The 20,660-nt window shown below is 37.7% G+C and overlaps 1 protein-coding gene across 1 annotated transcript; it reads left to right on the top strand.

Moving 5' to 3' along the window:
- Positions 1-1,633: 1,633 nt before the first annotated feature.
- LOC136677874 (rho GTPase-activating protein 1-like) lies at positions 1,634-20,578 on the top strand. The gene is made up of 13 exons (XM_066655567.1): positions 1,634-1,743; positions 7,709-7,876; positions 10,972-11,064; positions 11,172-11,259; positions 12,467-12,598; positions 13,010-13,096; positions 13,557-13,655; positions 13,989-14,099; positions 15,156-15,232; positions 15,567-15,644; positions 15,732-15,860; positions 15,967-16,070; positions 18,039-20,578. The coding sequence occupies exons 2-13, from the start codon at positions 7,741-7,743 to the stop codon at positions 18,207-18,209; spliced, it is 1,305 nt and encodes a 434-aa protein (XP_066511664.1). The 5' UTR covers positions 1,634-1,743; positions 7,709-7,740; the 3' UTR covers positions 18,210-20,578.
- The last annotated feature ends 82 nt before the right edge of the window (positions 20,579-20,660 follow it).

The following is a 20,660-nucleotide window of genomic DNA, read 5'->3' as shown; positions in this document are numbered from 1 at the left end:
AAGGAAGACCCACCTTTGTTTCAGATATGCTGTGATTTTTGTGAGAGATGGTACCACCATGAATGTGTGCAGAAGCCTCCACTGCATAGAGACTACATGTGTCCAGCATGCAAATAGGGGTGCTCTTCTTTCTAACATCTCATGTTTTTTTGGTAAAATATACTTGAATCTTTTAAAGTTAGTTTATTTGCAAACGTAATGTATATATGTATATAGTATTGTGTTCATTTTCAGATAAAACTACTTTAAGATAATTAAAAAATTGTTGATTGTTATAATAGTTTTTCATATTTTTAATATTTGTTTTTTATTTATTAACATACTTTTGTATATATTGTCATTAAAATAATTGCCATAATAATATATTATTATGCTACAAGTTTGCTTGAACTTGTTTCTAGATTCTAATGTTTATTTGCATGTGCAGTTTAAATAATATATTTTCTTTCATAATACATTGTTTTTATATTATAAAATAAATGTGTGGTTATATTTTTCAAAAAATATCTTATTTGAATCAAGTGCTTATTTCTTTCTACTTTAAAACACACAGCATTTTTAAGAGGGGGTGCCTTTTCAGGCAGATGGACTGCCTTAAAGAGCATCCCCCTGTAACTGTCTTTCTGTACACACAAATATGGTTTGTTTTTGTCAGTACACCTATAGGATCAATATAAAATACCTGTATAAGTTTCATGGTTATAACAGTAATGTAGCCAGAATTAAAATTGGGTACGTTTCTTTCTAATTCAACTATTAATATTGCAGTTATGTTCAGGCAGTGGCAGCATGTGTACATTTTCATGGATATAACATTTAGCAAGTTCAGTAATGAAGTGGTAATTTTATTTACAATTCGCTGCTTTTGTCCTATATTCCTATTTATTTCCAGTGTTTAAATATTCCATAAAAACTGCGACAGGATGTGTAGGAGTTTCATTGTGGTCAGAAAATGAACGTACACGTTTGTTTTAGAATAAGTCGAAGCTGACTTCAGAAAAAGCAGCGGTGCATGTAGATTATATAATTTTATTATTTACAAGCGACCTTTTCTTTTTTACATCTCAACATCTAGAGTGTTTCTACTGGGGAAAAGGCGATTTATTTTTATTTTGACGGAAATGAACATGATATTTTGCCCGTTTTGTCATAAAACGCCGATTAACCTCCCTTAGGACTAAATATACCGGGGATGCATCTCGCGGCGGGGGTGCTGAATTCGGCACAACACCGGCTCTTTGAACCGGTTCGTTCGCGACCGACACATCAATAATTCCCTGACTTTAAAACTACAAGGTGGACCAACAAGTTAGTTGTATGTGTGTAATACAGTGGACAAAGTGTTTAAAAACTGCCGCAGCAATAGCAGCGCTGCCGTGTCTGACCCACTCTTACCAGTACAACACTAACGATCCACCACTCAAATAATAACTGCTGTGCTGGCCCTGTGGGGTCCTGAGCATTGAAGAAGATGGTAAAAGGCGGCTAACAAAGTAAGCCGAGGAACAGATGAAATAACGTACCGTCTGTAATGTAAACTGTACTTATATTTTAAGTGGAGGTGAATGTCAAACCAGGGCTGAAATTTCAAAGTTTCGGCTGATTTGTGTATGTTGAAGCTCTCATTTAAGGCGGGCTTTTACGGTGAAGTACGTGTTGAAAGGCACCAGCCGGAAGCGCCGCAGTGAATTAGCTGATGGTCGGAGAGTGGAGAAAGCTTCAGTGAGGAGCTCTGAGCAGCAGGTAAAGCGCTCCATCTTCACTTTCTTATTGAGCGAGAGTTTCTGTGCGCATTATTCACCGGTTCAGGTCGCGCTGTTCTTTGTAGTTTAAGGAATAGAAAAGAAATTGTGCCAAAATCATTCGAACTGAAATGAGACCTAAACAGGTTGCAAGCTAACCTAGTTAGCTTAGCATCTCTCTCTCTCTCTCTCTCTCTCTCTCTCTCTCTCTCTCTCTCTCTCTCTCTCTCTCTCTCTGCTTAGAAAATGATCTAATCTATTTAGCTAGCTCGTTCGCTCACTGCAGTGCGGGGATGAGGGTTTTGACCAAATACTGGTGACAATTGTTTTTTCCCAATGGCAACAAATGGCAGAAACTCGGTTCTCCGCTGACTCCAGCATCTAAACACATTCTAGTAAATCATTAGCGGATTGGGGAGACCGATGCTGTGTGTCCCACCAGCTCTACATCTGCCGCAGAGACGGATGGCTGTGTTTATTTACGAAGGAACTGGCGCTTCTTCTCCGGATGAGCAAAAGACAAACAACAGCTGTCTATGGGTCTGATTAGCTAACGTTTAATGAAACAGAACTGAACTCACGGGGCGAGTACACTGACAGAAAGAGTAAAAAAAGGAGAGGGGAAGAGACACATATATATTTCAGTGATAAACACCACTTGTACGGCGTAACAGGTCAAACTTCTTAAGTTATATGTAAGAAATATATTTTTCCTCTGTTTAAATTAGAAACAAGCAGTTAAAATGACTTTAATGCATTGGTTTTATCAGCCGTCCACTGTGGAATTGTTCGAAACGAAAGAGTGGCTTGGAGAATTGTAGACGGTGTGATTAAGTGGAAATGTACAAGTCGGTTCCTAGATCTGCATAAATCATTTTTTTTCCCCAAGTCCTAATACAAGTATGTGTATTTTGTACCTGCAGATACCAATGACGATACTTATTTAGAATTAAGCAATCAGGAGCATTATGTAATAATATAGTTCTTAATTAAAATATTTTTGTTTAAATAAATATTTTATTGTTAATTTCTGCAACTGTCCATATTTAATTTAGCATTTTCCCACATTACACAGCAATAATTTGAATTTCCCTCTGGGCTCAATAAAGTATATATACTTATATACGATTAACAGCCTGATCTACGGTGTTGGATCCCATAGAAAATAATTCACTTGTTCATTGTTAAAATTTTCACTTGAGGTGTTTTATGCAACAGTTCCTTAAGGTGCTTTGCATCGGAAAAATAATGCCCTTGTTCAGTGAAAGACACTGTCCCTTTAGTCACAGAGAGAAGAGAGAACTGCTTTGTTCCTTTACTAGAAAGAGATGTTTTGGTTCCTCTTCTCCAATTCTTCCCGAGAGAAAAGGTTATTTCAGTTTACCTAAATACTTGTTTTTGGTGGTGGGTAATTTCATAGACCAAGTGTAAAAGTATAATAAGTGCAGAGAACATAAAACTGAGGGGAGGAATATATTAAAAGGAGTTGAAGAAAAGTGTAAGGAGTAAGTAATGAGAAAGGAAAATAAGTAAATAAAATAGGTTTTATGGCTCCAGTGTCTATGTTTCTCTTATTCATAGTCCAGGCACGTGGTAAGGTTTGAATGGATGGTCAGAGACCTACAAGTGCTTCCTGTGTTTCACTTTTATTTTAAAGAATTCTTCTTTACTGTTGTAGTGCATCTTTTAGATATTTTTTGGAGCAAAATAAATGTTTGATCTCTTTTATCCCAGTAGAGCAAATGCAGTTTTTTCTAGATATGCTTTTAATGCCAATCCTTATCTTTCCAGATGTGTACCTAAGAGGTAGAATGTGTGTAATCTACTTCAGTATTTTTAAAATGTTAATGATCAAGTCATGTACTGCTTTCTGATAGCTTTTTATATTCTACTTTGGGTGGATTATTGACCCTGTGCACACAAATATCAGTGACATGATACATTCATTTTAAATCGACTGGTGTAAGGTACATCTTATGTATAAATATGTAACTCAGTTCAGTTAGTTTTTTTTTTTTTAATATACGGTTGATAAAAGAAGCTGTTACAAATTACAAACCTTTTTAAATTTTTCAATTTTACCGGTCTCCTCATTGTGTGAATATTGAGTGCTACATTTTGATTAATAACTAAAGGCTGTGCCTGTCCCCTTAACACACACACTAAGAAAAATGCTCAAATTTTTTTGCTGTCATGTTTCTAAAACCACACTGAGGTGTGTCTACTCTCTGGCAGGAGAAAGACCGCAGTAGTTGTTGGTTTGTATTCTCAGGTTTGGGTTTGCTCTCATCATGATAGCAAGCACTATGGAGGACTTAGTGAAATCATATGATGGATGATACTGACAGATCTGTATTATAAACATCTGTATTATAAACAAAATCTGTCCGTGTTTAATTTTTAGCCGCTCTGTGTTAACATGTGCCACTTTAGTTTGGTTATGTTATTGTGTGATTGGAAAGGCTATCATAATTCTATCATATTACATAATGCTGTCATAAGGCCTTAAAGATATTTATAAGTTTATTTAAATTAGAAAAATTTAGGGTTGGGCTTGATGCTGCTGAAACAGACCTGAAAGAGTATCATTGTTCTATGAATCTAGGTGTAATGGCTTTAAAATGGAATAGAGCATGCTAGAAATTTGCCAAAGGATTATGAGTAGCCTCATCTTTGCCTTAGGAAGAAAAAAATGAACACAATTCTTGTGACATTTATAACTTATAATTTTTGTGATGCCTAATTCAAAAACATGGCAGTAAGTAAGACAGACATATTGAAAACTGTTAATGTACGTCTAGAGCAGCAGTGACATTTTTGTGTATATCAATACATGAGTCAGCACCTGACAATATTACACTCATTAAATGGGGTACAGAGGAAAAACACGAGGACTGGAACAAAACCAACATTCAGGTACAAAAAAAGCATCATTTGTTCAATAATATGTCAAGGCAGAAAAACCAGTAAAATACGAAAAATGTATACAACAGATTAGTCCATATGAGCCAGTATGTATAGTGTGCGCGCTCAAAATAAAATTCACTCTCATTTCTGTTTCTGGCTGCTTCATTAATGTGTACACATAATGAGATTAGTAAGGAATGATGTTTACCAGGTTTAGACCTCCAAGGAGCTCACACCCTCGAGGATATGAACCCCTGCTGTAGTTAATGCTACGGACTGAGACATGAGAACCATCTTCAGTGTAATAATTTGTGAAACAGGTTTAAGATAACTCTTAATCAGTGATTAGTTCTGGGAGTTATGAAGGCATTAATGATCACAAAATTAAATTATTGTCACAATATGCTTTTGGGGTATTTTGTATTTTGTGTATTTTGTGATTTTAGACGAGTGAAATGGCAAAAATACCCTTAATGGCCACTGAAATCAAAGATTTTAATAGGTGTTTTGTCCTCTTTTGCTGCAGAAATGGTCTCTACTCTTCTGGGAAGGCATTACATTAGTTTGAACATTGATGTTAGTGTTTGTATTCAGATTTTGTTGGCTCCTGGCATTGCACATGGTGACCTTAAGGCAGTGTGCAATTGCGGCTGAGTCCCTGTTCATTTCATGCATTTCAAGTTTTGTGTGTGTACTGTTGAATGTCAGTGTCTTCATTGTATGTGCCTTTAAATCTGAATCGGTCGACCTAAGGTGTGTGGACTAGGAATTCATTTTATATTGAAATTTCAGTTTTCAAATTACGAGGCGAGATTTAAAGTGTAGTGTGATAAAACATCTCTTGAACCAACTGTGGAGTTGTTGAACCAATCGCATACAAGAAAACATTCATCTGTTGAGACATCGCAAGAGATTTCTAGCTCTGTGTACACTTATTGTCCAAACCTCAAGCCATAAAAAGTGCAAGTTGTGATTTTCATATATCCATTGTATATGGATTTATAGAAAATAATTGCGATTTATATCGCAGTTACAGTATTTATTATAAAAATTGCAGTTAGATGTTTCAGATCTTGTGCAGCACTGAATGTGAATTTCTATCTCATTTATTCAATCACAAAGAATTGTATTGTGAAAATGTCTTGATTATATTGTGCCATGTCACTTATTCCACATGTGATCAGTTTTTGTTCTTAATCTCATAATAACTACAGTTCTGTGGCCTAATGGAAGCTGGTCGTAGATCAGATCATCACTTTCATTCAAAGTTCCTGCAGTCGCACTGGGAAATTTGCAATGCCAACTGGCAAAGGCAAGTTGTGGAGCAGTAGCTGGATTGGGTCTGAGCTTCAGTGAAGTGTAAAGCTGCTGTTTCTGCACAGCTGGGCAGCAATAGAGCCACAGATCTGCCCTTCCCCCTGCTTGCCAGTGATATAAAAAGAAGAGAAATGTCACTGCAGATCAGTATCGGAATCCGCCAAGCGCTTGTGCCTTTAGCCTTACGGCCTTGACATGCGCTTTAAAGATTTAAAGGGGTCTCCTCTTGTTTTGAGGCGATACATATACAATATGTCATTGGGTCAGTATTTTGGAGACTATAACGTTTTAGTGTGTTGTTGTAATAATTTACACTGCACTAAAAGTGTACATAATTAAACAGGAGCCCGTTGAGTTTCTATGTTTGTACTCCTGATTCTTAGGTATTAGACCTTCTGTGTGTACTTCTAGCACATTTATGGCACTTTTTCCACTGTCTGGAACCTACACGAATCTGCTGGACTCTGCATGGCTCTTTTGCTTTACCTCATGGTCTTCTGAAGAGGGTTAAATTCTCCTTGTGTCGATGGCCAACAAATTTCCAGGGAAATCTGATCTGTGAGAACTGGAGAGCCGTGGTCAGTCCAAAAAACAAAAATAACACGTGATTACACAATGATTAAACAGCGCCTAACTTTACCACTGTCTGCTTCATTTTGCGGGGATGATTCTCTGTGAACATGTTAACACTTCTCTTATGCTGGGCATTGTGATTCATTATGGGTGTGTGTGTGTACCCAAGACAGAGAACCAGCAATAAAATAAACGATGAGTGAAACCAAGCAGGACAGAGAGGGAAGTAACGTCTGGGAAACAAATGCAGTAATAGCTTATGACTGAGGAAATGAATGTGTGCATGAAGGGTCAATAGATTTATTTATTTCCACCAAATTATATATATATATATAAAAATTTTTTTAAAGAGGGTTTGATGGATATCCTTTCTCACTAATTAGGCTGTGTATGTTCTAAGTTTTGGATCCTTTTTAGCACATCATGTTATTCAGTCACAGTTAATAAAATGCTTAACAAAGGAAGTAATTCAGTGCTTTTCATCATTGACAATGCGTTTCCTTGTTTCAGTAACTATACTTTGATACCAGTTCTTGTGCAGGAGTGACTTTAATATGGTCTTTTAATGTGCAAACTGGTGAAAAATCTAATTTTGTTGATTTTCCACTTAGTCCAGATGCAGTTGATCACCCAAAGCTTTAATCGAAGTGTCACCCAAATTCCAAAAGCTTCACTAAGCCCCACTCAAACTGAATCCTGGTCATAATTTAGGCAGAATAGATTGTGTAGCATGTTTTAGAATGCATAATGTCTTTGAACTGAGATAAAATAAACAAATCTTCAAATGGGACAAACATATAAGCCAGGTCACTTATTACATTTTACTAAAAATTTAAAATTATACTAAAGTAAAAATATTAGCCTTGCAACAGAAGCTCTTAGTTTAAAAAAGCAAACTTTGGGCTCCAAAAAATTTCTTGGCTGATTCACTGCATTTCATGTAATTGTGTAAATTAGATTTTATATTGCATTTTCTTTTAAACCAGTAATTGCTAGATGGGTATAATGCCACTTGCTTTGGGCTGAGGAGGAGTGGCTTTTGTGATCAAGTACTAATCCTTCAACGTCATTTCTAGGTGATTTTTTTTTTTTTTTTTTTTTTAAATATTAGAAACATGTAAATGTAAAATAGTCTTTCGGGGAAAAACAATGCATGTTTCTCTTTCCAGGTCCTTGTTCTAAATAGTTTAAGAGGACCATCATGTCCTCGGATTTGCTGGTGGATCTTCATGATGACTTGGGTGGGGATGATTCTCCCAGCGCTGCTCTGGACCAGCTCAAACTGGTGCAGGACAAACCGTGGCCACCGGATGACCCCGTCAGCATCAGCAAGTCTGGTGAGCAATTAGAAAGTGTGTGTGTGTGTGTGTACATTCAGCTCATGTAGTAATCTAAGATGTTTACTTTGAATTACAAGAACACAGTGATAGACTGTAGTACCCTCAAAATCATGCATGAATGCAACTTTATTAGACAGACACCCAGAGAAAAATGGCTGACCTATTCAACAGTGCCCTAAAAGGTAAATGGGGAGCTATTTTGCACACAGCCATTGTGTGTCATGATTGATTGTTTAGGCAGAGAGGGCGTATCTCTACACAAGTCTAACACAAGCTCAGACATACAAAACCCCAAATCTTCCCTTTTGTTGGACATTATTCTCATATCTGGCTGTCTTACTGGCTGTCAGCAGAATCACTCGTTGAATTATGGCATAGCATTACAGGACTATCGCTGAAATTTTTGAGTGATTAAAATATTTGCTATTGTCTCATATTTCTCCAGAACCATATCAAAAGGGGACAGATATTCCAAGGAGACATATTTTCCAATATGAAAAAATCACTTCAAATCTGGAGTAAAATAAGAAAAAACATCAATATTTTAGATTGCTTTATTACTCAGGGTTGTATAATACAGCACCCCCCCCCCCTTTTTTTTTTTATTTTTTTTTTATTTTTTTTTTTTTAAATAATAATAATCACATCACATCACATATGTACCATGTATTTATTATTTTCATGGATAGTGCTCTAATGGAAGGACTCAACTGTGTGACACTTGCTATTATGAGTTTTGCCAAAGGTCTGGATCAGATGATTCCAGCTCTCTATATTTAGCAGTTCACCGGAACACAGTGGAGCTGTCTGTTGAATTCAGTGTCATTGTTGATAGAAGGGTCAGAAGACACTACAGGAAGATCTTACCCTTTGTGTGTGTTTGTGTGTGTGTGTGAAAGAGAGAGGGAGCGAGGGATTGTGTGTAGTTGTTTAATGGTATGAATAATCAGTGAACCATGCCTTTTGCCTGAGGAATTGCTGCTGCGTTGCTAAGTGAAGGTAATTTTAAGAATGCAGAGAATTGTAGTGGATGGAAGCTATAGGCTAGTTTAAATAAACTGAACTTTTTGGAGGAAATGTTTAATTGCAATTGTTCTGATATTTTTACTGTGATTAAAATTAGGGATGCACATTTTGAACATTTCATGTTCAAGTATCTGCCGATACGAAATCTGTGTAACTACTAGACAGATGCCTATAAATCCAGATATTTATATTGCTATACTTACAGATTTTATTTTGTTAAAGCAGTATCCTGTATCACTAATAAGATGTAATAAACCTGAATGAACAACAAAAAGTTTCAGAGACATGAATAACATTATTTCCACAAGGCAGTAACAAGTACAAGTAGGAAGACATAGTCTAACTTGACTCAACAGCTTTTTACATTGAGGATATTTGTCATGACTGTGAAATTCATTTTCTAAGAACTGCTGCTGACCTGTGCTGAGGTTTCATTACATGACATTTTGGCATCGAAATCGCGTTTGACCAGTCGCAGCGTATCAAACTTTTTTTTTCGCGAGTCGCGTAGAGTTGTCTCCAGCAAAGGCCAATGAGAACAGAAAGTAAACACAGGCGCGTGCAGTGGAGCTCTACAGTGGATGACGGATTAAATGGTAAAACTATGAAACACTACAATGTATTGCATAGTGCTGGATGCACATGCCCCCATATAACAAGTATTATCTGTAGAAGAACGTGGTACGCAACACAACAAGCCGTTACAGCCGTTGTTCCAACTGAATTCAAATTTTCCATTCCACCTAAAATGACGCAACACTGGCACGCGCTACGATGCTGTTTCTGAACCGATTAAGGTGGGACGTAGCTATGTGCTATTCTACTAATCTCCAGCTCCTACCGCGGACCGCCGACTATGTTTGCCCATCCACAACCCAAAAACGTGTCTCTAAGGAAACGCGAGTTGCATATTTGTGGTCGTGTAGTTTGTGTGATATATTTCCAGTCTTTGTAAAAATCAACAAAACAGTCGTGTAGTGTGAAATACCCAGTCTGTTAATAATCTGCCCCAACTTTAAATTGAGCTGCATCTAGCGGCGTGCATGCGCGTCAGTATCTGCTTCATGGGGTGTGTCCCAAAAAGTGCCCTGTGTACTACATGTAGGGGTACCAATACTGTGTTTAAGTGCCAGTATCGGTGCCAATACATTATCGGTATCAGTGCAACATTAACTAAAATTATCATTGTTTTCTGTAAATGATCATCCAGGGCATGGTTGCTTCTGATTAGTACATCCCGTCTACAGGAAAATCACATCTGTGTTAGAGCAAAATTTTCCTGCTTAAATCTTGATGACTGTAAATTAATTTGTTTGTCCTTGAGTTAAAAGTTGCCTTTTTTGTGTTTGTGATATCAAATTCATTAACATTTACTCCTAGTGTTTAAGAGGTGTGTATTAGAGGATTAGACTAAGCATATAGTTGTTTACCTTGTCAGTATTCTGTAAAGTGTTATCACAGGTTTCTGACAGTAATCTTGCTTTTGGCTGCTCATAAGTAAACGGTGTTCTTTTCCTGTCCAAGTAAATCATGTGACAGAAGGCATGTGGCAAATACAATACTTTCTAAATGTTTTTGTTTATATATATATATATGTGTGTGTGTGTTTTATTTTTATTTTTTTGGGGAAATGAAGCCCGTGTTTGCGCTTCATACAGAATAAATAAAAAGTAAACTGCTCTCTCTGGAAGGGTAGGATTGTCCTCCCTCCACCCCCTAATTTAGCACAGTGTTAGCCAATACAAGTGCCTGTAAGCCAACATGGCAGATTAAGCATTTAATTTTCTACTCTATGCATGCAGAGTAAAATGTTAGCAGCAGTGTGAAATGATGTGCTGGCTGGCTCAGAATGGCCCCTTGGAGGAAGCATGCGTTCACCTTCACGCTTCCAGCTTTGTGGCATGGTGATTAAGGAGAACAAACACATGGGTGGAACTAGCAACAATTAAAATATTGTTGTATATAATATTGTGTAAGACATTGTTGAGAGTCTCTTTTAATAACAGTTGCTACAACTTGTAGTATACCATTTATTCATGTATTAAAAAATTATTTCTGCTTTGTAGCTACAGATATAAAGAGCCTGAGTGAAGGCTCCCACCTGTCACGGGATGACCCATTCTATGAAATTGCAAAGCATCAAATAGTGGAAGTGGCAGGTGAGATATTCAGCACTTGTTACTCCAGATTAGAAGATAATTTGGACATAGTAATCCTGAATTCTGAGTAATTCTCTCTGTTTCTCTCTCTCTCTGTCTGTCTGTAGGTGATGATAACTTTGGCCGGAAAGTGATCGTTTTCAGTGCATGTCGCATGCCTCCCCACAATCAGCTTGATCATCATAAACTACTTATGTAAGCATCTCCATTTCCTAAACAAGTTGTGGTCAGTCCATGACCTGAAACATTACTGAGCAAAGTCAGCAGGTTGTGTTGTGAGTCCGAAAGTGTGCATAAATAGTACTTCCTCTAAACCCTTCACTTGTTCCTTACTTAGACTGCACTTTCTCTCATGAAGGAACAGATGTCAGAGAAATGCTTTAAAGTGACTTTATGTAAGTTTTTTTTTTTTTTTTTGCAATTGAAAAGTAATATAGTCAGAAAAAACTATTATGATCATACACAAGATAATATGTAAAATGTCCTATGCCAATCCATTAGATCTTTACACAGGGCCTACCACACTTTCTTCCTACCTGCAGCCACAAAATTCCTGTTGAAACATACACCTCAGCGCTAAGGTTGTGGCCATTTATGATCCGATCACCAACCAGCTACTCTTAACATCTACAGTTACTCATTGAGCCCAGCACATGAGTACCCAAACCAGCCACTGTATCACTAGCTCTGCCCAGGGGTCATCAGGTAGGCACCTTCCCTCGTCAGTGTTTCACTGAATTAAGCCCACAACACCTTCAGGAGGCTCAACAGTGAAGTCTGATGTCCCAGACCCACCCCCCGCCAGCTATACAGTCCTACCTTACCCTTTACTATCAACAATTGTAAATCCCCACTGGCCTCCCTGGTGACTAAGGCTGTACCTATAAAATACGCTGTATGGTCACCTTAAATTCTGCAGTAATCAGTGTTAAAAAGTCAGAGGTATGGAATAGGGCTTTTTTTTTTTTGGACCATAGACAATTTTTTTGAGACCATGTCATATGTCTTTTATTTATTAATGCCACACATTAAAAAGGTCAGTCTTGATGAGCTGGGAATATGAAGATATGAGAAAGTGTGTTAAACACTATACTGATGAAGTGATGTTATTATTAAATGTCCTGAAGCTATTGCACAGATGACATTTTCTGTGCATATGTTGCCAATATGTTAAATTCAGCAAGTAAATAGTACATGTGCATTATTAAAATATGCAGAAGTGTGGTATCTGTAAAGATATGTACTTGTTTTCATCTTAGCAAAACATGTACTTTGACCAGTGTGATGTAGTAATAGAGGTTCTTCATATGAAATGAGTTGCAATCCGTTTGATTTTGATTGCCGTTTCATGCAAATGATATTAATGAGCATGATGATTTGTGTTTTCTGTGACACACTGCAGGTACCTGAAGCAGACATTAGATAAGTATGTGGAGAGCGATTACACACTCATCTACTTCCACCATGGCATGACCAGTGAGAACAAGCTGTCGCTGAGCTGGTTGCGAGATGCCTACCGTGAGTTTGAAAGAAAGTAAGTCATATGAGTCATCACTGACATAGCTGAAACTCTGTACCTGGCTTATTTTCACTTTCAGTATGATGTGCAATTTTGTCTCTAGATTTTACTTAAAGCAATAAATGCCTTATGCTGATCTTGGAGTACCTTTTGTGCTGCACATTTTGGTAGTCTTCTGCTCCCAATGCAATAAATCACACTAATCAGCTCTTTAACAAGTCATTTCTGAGCTGATGTGAGTGTGCTCAAGGAGTAAAACATAAAAATATGCAGGACAGGAGGGTATTCCATGACTAGTGTTCAAAACATGAGACCTGAATAATGAGTGACACATTGCAATACTCGAACAATGGCAAAACATTGCTTTAACCTGTATTTAATGCATCCACAAAGTGTGCAATAACAATAACTTTTTGCACTTGTCAGGTATAAGAAGAACATTAAAGCATTTTACATTGTCCATCCCACCATGTTTATCAGAACCGTCCTCATCTTCTTCAAACCACTCATCAGGTTGGCACTAAACTTATTCTACATATGCTTTAAAAAAGTCACAAAATTAATTCACAAGCGTAATTTCTAATTATAGCACAAATACTAATGGATAAAGATACCATTAGTCTCAAAGTGTACTAAATAGACCAATCTCATTTCTTATTTTTACACCTACTCACTGTTTTCAATTGCTCCTTGGAACTGCATTGTGAGTTGTTGTAGTTAGAACATTCCCAGAGTAAACAACCTTTCAAGAGACAGATATATCATCAGAACACAAATTTAAAAAAAGAGCATTCATTACCAAGCTATTTGTGGTAATGAAGCACTGTTCTAGGTATTTATAGATATCCATCATTATTTGTGAATTCCTACTGAAGCAGCTTTACAGACTTTAGAGACTGTTACTTTAGCAAATGGTGGAGATGGTGTAGCATTGAAGGTGAAGTTTGATTCTGATGTGTGCTTGTGTCCACAGCTTTAAATTCGGCCGCAAGATACACTACGTTAACTACTTGAGTGAGCTGGAGGAAATAGTGAAGTGTGATCAGCTGGTGATTCCCAGTCGAGTCAGAGCGTAAGAATCTCATAAACACTACACTAACCCAGCATACACGACACACATTTGTGGTGGAGTATCTATTATTTAACAATAGTTTCATTTTATTGAACCCAAACACCAGTGACTGTTGTAATGGGTTCTCTACCTAGGTAAGCATATACACCACAGTAGTAAGGGTCCTAACACTGCATTCGCCGTGTTGTCACATTCATCTACATTTGTAATGGCATTAATTTCTAAGTCAATCTGCATAAGAGCAGCTCATAATGTCATAAATATAAGTGCCATGTAAACAGAAACTCTTCTTGTCAAAGCAGGTTCACATTGTTATTGTCTGCCTGACTGTAGGTACGATGACAAGATCCGTCTCAATCTAAAGCCTTCTGTGGTACCTGGTCCAATTTCACCACCTCGAAGCCCTCCTCTTCCCTTCCAACAGTTTGGGGTGCCCTTATCCTTGTGAGTGAAATATTGAAGTTGAATTCTTTATTTATTTATTTGTGTCTGTGTATGTCTGTCTGTTTGTCTCATATTGATCACAATGTGTCATTTCATTTAAAATATAAAAGTATTGTTCTCTAATCTCTGGGAGAAACCTTCTAATGATTTACTAACCTCTTATTTACCTAATGATTTTCTAATTATGCTCCAGTGTTCAAAGGAAAATATCAATCATTAATAACGTTTATCCACACCCCACTCTGCTTATCGAAGTGTAAATGAATGCCTGCTCATGGACCCTAATAGTGTTTCACTTCAAAATAACTCTTATGTTCAGAGCTTGTGAATTTGTAAAGTCAGGTACTTTAAGGTATACCCATTGTGGATAGACCTTGTATACGCTCAATAAAAAAGAATGAAATGAAACAAGATGTTTTACAGTAACTGCAAATGATCTTAAGTCAATATGCTCAATGCCAGTTGTTGTCTAGAGGGGTATACATCTCTTAGCAATGGACTGTAGAAAAGTGGAACCGTGATAATTAGAGATGCACAGTTTTACCCATGACTGGAGTTGGCCGGTTTTCATTGTGATTGGCCATAACTGGTGACCTGCTGATCAGTCTCCTATAACCGATACTGTGCTGCTCACAGAAGGTGTAGATTGCTCTGCTACAAACTGAGAGAAACATAAAAAGAGGGGGAGACTGTTAGGAAAATGTGTACGAAAGTCTCTTAGCAATGCTTGAAGTCACAGAATTAAAATTGGTCGGTCACAGTCAGGGGCGTAACCACGAGACGAGCAGGAGATGCTGTGTAAAGTGTAGAACTGCAGTGCTCCCAAGTTTGCCCAGGCCCTCAACAAAGGTCAATTTTTGGCTATGCCACTGGTCACAATTCAAATAAACAGTTCTCAGTGCTTCTAGTGTTAAATATGTCACTAGTCGAGGCAGATGTTATCTTCATTGTTAATTTCTCGTTCTAGCTTTTTATAAGACATTTTATGATAATGTTTCTCTCAACAGAAGCTTTGTTTAAGTGTCTTGAGTTTGTGTGTACTCTGCTTGTGTTTAGGTTGCGAGACAGAGGTGCAGATTCTGAAGGCATTCCAATGGTGATGCGAGACATGATCACCTTCTTGAAGGAACATGGTGAGCTGCATTCTGTTAGTTATACATTTATTTTTATTATTTCTTTAAAGAGAAGTTATATAGCAAAATTCTAAATGCTATTTTGTGTTAATTTCCCACACCATACATAGGCTAACATAAAATATATAGGTTGTGAACCAAATATGGCCTTTTATGTAAGAATATTCTTAATTTCAAGCCTGGAAAATGAGTCCTATTGTAGTAATACAGCAAGGCCTTAGTCACAGTCATGTAAAAGCTTACTCATGAATTCCAAAAGGAGATCATGCATTTCTTTTGTTTCCTTTTTCCCCTCTCCTTTTCTCCTTCACCCTCCTTTCACTCCATGACTCAGGTCTGCAGACAGAGGGAATATTCCGGCGGTCAGCTAATGTTAGCCTTGTGAAAAACATCCAGCTGAAATACAACTCGGGTACCCTCATCATACTCCTAATGGAAACATTTAGAAGTTAATTCTTTTTAAAATGTTAGGGATTGACGTGTGAATGTGTGTGTGTAGGAGAGGAAGTGAATTTCTTCCAGATTGAAGATGTGCACCTGGCTGCTGTAATCCTTAAGACATTCCTCAGGGAGTTGCCTGAACCTTTGCTTACTTACAAGCTCTACAACGACGTCGTCAACTTTCAGAGTGAGCGTTCTCTCAGTTTACCAGCTCCACAGCAGCACTGATATCTTGTCATATCATTTTGCTCTTCTCTGGGTTTATTATTATTTCCCCCCCCCCCCCCCCCCAGATGTGGACAGTGATTCTCAAGTCATAACAATCCGAAACATGCTGATGTCACTTCCTGAGGAGAATTATGCATCACTGCGATTCCTCATCAAGTTTCTTTCTGAGGTGAGCAACTGCATGGTTGAGTTTCTCCAATTAAAGCACTGGATCCATGATTATTTGAGCATGGAAAAGCGAGAATACAGCGCCAAAACAAAAAGCAAAAATTAGAATACTGAGAACCTAGACAGAAACCTGAGAGTAAGAGCTTCTGCTTGCTCGCTTCTCAGTCCTGTGCACTCTGACTTATTCTTGTTTAAAGGTGTTGAAACCAGGCTTTCTAAACGGGGCTTTTTTTAGACGGTGTCAGAATGGTCTAAATACCACAAGGATGAAGCCCCACAGCACCATAACATGTTACAGACATTTAATTAGGACCCTAGGGAACTGCCATCTTGTAGAAAATTAGAATGTGTCCTTTTTAAATACTGTGAGTGTGTATCGCCCTGCTGTAGACTGGTGCCCCCTACAGGGTGTGTTCCTACCTTGCGCCCAGCAGTGGCATAGCCAGAAATTGACATTTGTGTGGGCCTGGGCAAAACTGGGTGAGCATGAGTTAGGTTACCATCTTCACATCTACGGATGCCAACTTTCTGAATATGGGAATGTTAGAAATATTAAACTTATATAAATTTACCTAATGTGGAAATTCATCTCCGATCACTCATGGCATAACAACACAAATGACAAAACATCTACAGCCATATACAAAACGTAGAGGAGAGAGGTGGGGAGGGAATATATATATATATATATATATATATATATATATATATATATATATGTATGTGTGTGTGTGTGTCCAAAGTGTATAGGTGACTGGAAAACCAATTACAGACAATGAATGCACTCCAACCTCAGTGCTACTTGAAAGTGTATTCTCTAAGGCTGGGGAGATCAAAGAAAATGAAACGCCTCAACCCCAACAAAGTTTAAAAAGCTCCTTTTTAAATAAAAATCAATGTCCCTTTCCCCATACTGCTCTGTTGCAGTTTACTGTCCTTCACTCCCAGGCCCATAAGCACTCATTGATGTATTTATGGTCAACATCACACTCAGTTAATAATATATCAGTGCAAACACAGTTTTATATTCAATGAGACATTGTGGCAAAAATAGTTTATTTTAAACAGACATCCCAGGATACTCTGGCTCAGGACTGTTAGTCTGTCTTATATTCCTTTGCACAGCAGGTGTCACTAGTGAGAACGATTCAATGAAGGGTAATTAACCTTTTGGCAAACCTTCGGCCTGGAAAGCCCCATTTGATTAATGAAGCCTTGTTTTGCCATCACTAGGTTTACCTGTGGATGTGGGGTAATTATTACTAATCCCATGTGAGTTCCCATGGGGGGAAAATGTAGTCATATCCTGGGGAAAAGGGTTTTTTTGTGGTTTTTCTCAAGAATGGAGGAGCTGGAGGAGGCATTTATTGATGAATAAGGTTCAAGCTCAGCTGCTGTATGACATTTCACAGTCAATTCCATAAAAAAAAACCCTAAGCAGAACAGAACCATAGGGACAGTCTTAAAAACTCCAGTAATGTTGCTGGGTCTGGTCCACACTCTGGTGGCAGTGTATCCAGTAGCTGCACTGATCTTTTCACTGATCTTTTTTTCCTCACCAAGAATTCTTATCCAGTGCAAATCCACCCTAACTCTTTGTCACTCCTGTGTATGATGGCCGATTTGCTCGGGTTGCTGCTGTGGGGAGTCTGTTGAGTTGTTTTTTAATTAAACTCTTCTGGCTCACCTTACTAGTAGGGAAAATGTTTTTGATGTCTAAAATTGTAGAAATAATGCTAGAAATATTTTCTCAGCTGTTTCGTTGTGTATAATGTGCAGAAAAAAATAATGTGGAACTTGGTCTCAGGAACTTTCATTGTAAAACTAATCCGGCCGAATAGGACTTTCATGATGCTCAGTGCTTACTTTTTTGTCCGGTGTCATGAACTGCCAACTATCCACCATCAAAACATTCAGTGGAACTTCTCTTTGAATGTTTGTGTTTTAATGTTTTTTTTTTTTTCCCCAGGTGTCAGCAGAGAGCGAGGTTAACAAAATGACCAACACAAACCTGGCTGTAGTGTTCGGCCCCAATCTTCTGTGGGGGCAGGATGCCGCCATGACCCTCAGTTCCATTGGACCCATCAACAACTTCACCCGCACCCTGCTCGACCTGCATGAGGAAGTTTTTGGCCAATGAGGAGGCCTTCTAGTGTCCATCCCACACTCTGTATCTCTGCCCATCATGCTGTGGCCCTCTCCCGCTCTCCTTTAGTGTTGCCAAATGCATGAGTGCTGTAAATGGGTGAGGCTTTGCAAGAGGGTATTTGGCGGGAACAGGATTTGTGCAGACTTCTGGTTTAAAAGACTGAATTTTTTTTTCCCTCTCTTGTTTCTTCTTAAATGGTGTATTCTTTGTGGGAAATTCAGACAATCAGTAATTTGTCATTTATGCTTTTGATTATGTAGCTGTTTATCATTTCAAAAGGTACCAGCCAGACAGAGACATTTTTAGTCCTTCTCATAGGCCAAAACGTGATTAACCAAGCTCAGATTTATATCTTTGGGCTATGATTTTTGACCCTTTTGAATTGATTTGCTTTGAAAGCAAAAGGCCCTCTTGGGTTGAGCCATAGTCATCGCTATGGACCAGTAGAAAGCACTAACGCTCAAACTTGAAACACTTGTTTTAAACTTCTGTTGCCTTTGTATTATTTGTTAGTTTTTACTTTTATTAAGTATCTTGTATTATTTGTATTATCTATTCTATTGTATTTCTGTCAGTGTATGATTTTTGTTTTCCAACAAATTGTTGTATATAGCAGTCTGATGCTTGCAAACTTGGAGGAGGCTTAATATTTTAAGTAATACAATTTATAGTTATTCCATAAATTAGTATACTATGAGATATACTTTTTTTTCAGTAAATGTTTATTATTGAGCATAAACCAGATGGTGATCTCAGAGGCACTGAGTTACTTGAAAATGAGTCAGGAATTACAATGTGTGCTGAAATTAGTTTTGTACTGCAATCACCGTCACTATGATCACAATCATAGCGATTGTGGAGCTGGCAATAAATCAGCACTCTGTCAAAGACATTTTTTAAGAACACAGGGGTCAGTGTGTCAGTCCTGTAGCACTGTTGCACAGTGACCCATTTTTTTGTTGCTATAGCTGTATAAGTTAATGCCTAGAGCTTAAATTACTCTCACTTTTGAGCTTTCACTTTATAATATTTTTTGGGATCTTACTCTTCAGAGTTGCCGTTAACCTCCACCAACACCCTCTTATGCTTCTGTCCATCATCTCCCTGGTGTACAAGAAAGAACAAGTCAGTTCAGTTGCATGTGCTGTTCAGTAATGCTCTTATCCCGTTTAATGCCTCACAGTTTTATATCACCCAAAGATGAAGTGGTTTAAAATATAAAGTATAGAGTCATCCAAACAGTCTTTAAGGTTTCTTTAGTCAACTATGGGACTATTCTAAAGTCAAAGCCACCCTTTTCTTATTTAGTTTCCGTTCAAAACCTTGTTTGCTTATTCTCTCTCAGATATGATTTGGATTACAAGAAGCACAATGCAACCAACATCTGAACACTGAACTTCAGAGATTTGCAATTTCTTTGAGTTTCTCAAGAGATTAAATCTGTAATAAGAGTGTAGACACTTAAAATTTGTATTTAAACTAGATTTATTTTATCTAGGGCTCTCCTTCAACATTTGTTCCCCATGACCAGATGATCACATTTTTGACTGGAAATGAATTCAAATTGAAGGGTCTGTCTTTGCACGGTACCGTACCTGGTTAATCTTAATATAGCTGATGTAACTACGACTCATGATGCAAGGATTCAGCATGGAAAAGGGGCCCCTTGATGTCATGTGTTAACTGTATGCTGTAATTCAAACTATGAAGAATCATATCATATATAGCAGATAAGATGTTCAATATTTCTCAGTATTTTCCAGCACTATTTCAGCATGTCTTTGACTAAAACTTCCATTTTTACAGTTTTCACATGATCAGACGTTCAATAAGCTGACTACTTTGCACAGTGGGAAACTGTTTCCCAATGAGGTTTAAAGTCCAGGATTCCAGCTCATTCAGCGGGGACTAGGAGTGAAGTGTTGCAATGCCTCAATATTGAAATGTAACTGTTTACTGTGTACGTACGTCAACCTCAAATTTCATGTCAATGCTTTTATGTATTGACATGTGAACCAGTGGCTTAAATTGTTTAGTGAACCCACCCTGAAACCCATGTGTTTGTGTGCCTTATTAAGGTCACTTGGCCGTTAGATTAGATTATGTTCTAATGGATTATTGCTGTTTAAACCTCCCTGTTCTGCTAAAACCTTGTGAACTTTGTGTCATTCTGTTGTTAACCTTGTCCAAGTGCCAACCAGTTTAGCTGTGCTGTGGTTGTGTTTCCGTTTTTTGTTTTCAGGTGGAAAGACCTGTTTTCTTTTCTGTGAAGATTCTCTGCTCTCATTTTAGATGAAACTCATTTGCTTTAAAAATCTGTACTTTTTGTAAATGTGGTAATAAATGGTATATAAGTGCTACGTCATGTGAGGGCATGAAGTGTTTGTAAATCGGATGGAAGTGCAAGTAAACACATGATTTGTATTGTATTTATTACCATTA

The sequence above is a fragment of the Hoplias malabaricus genome, chromosome Y, assembly GCF_029633855.1.
Source record: "Hoplias malabaricus isolate fHopMal1 chromosome Y, fHopMal1.hap1, whole genome shotgun sequence".
Lineage (NCBI taxonomy): Eukaryota > Metazoa > Chordata > Actinopteri > Characiformes > Erythrinidae > Hoplias > Hoplias malabaricus.
The sequence above is the reverse complement of the archived record's forward strand: the minus strand, read 5'-3'. Positions and strand labels throughout refer to the sequence as shown.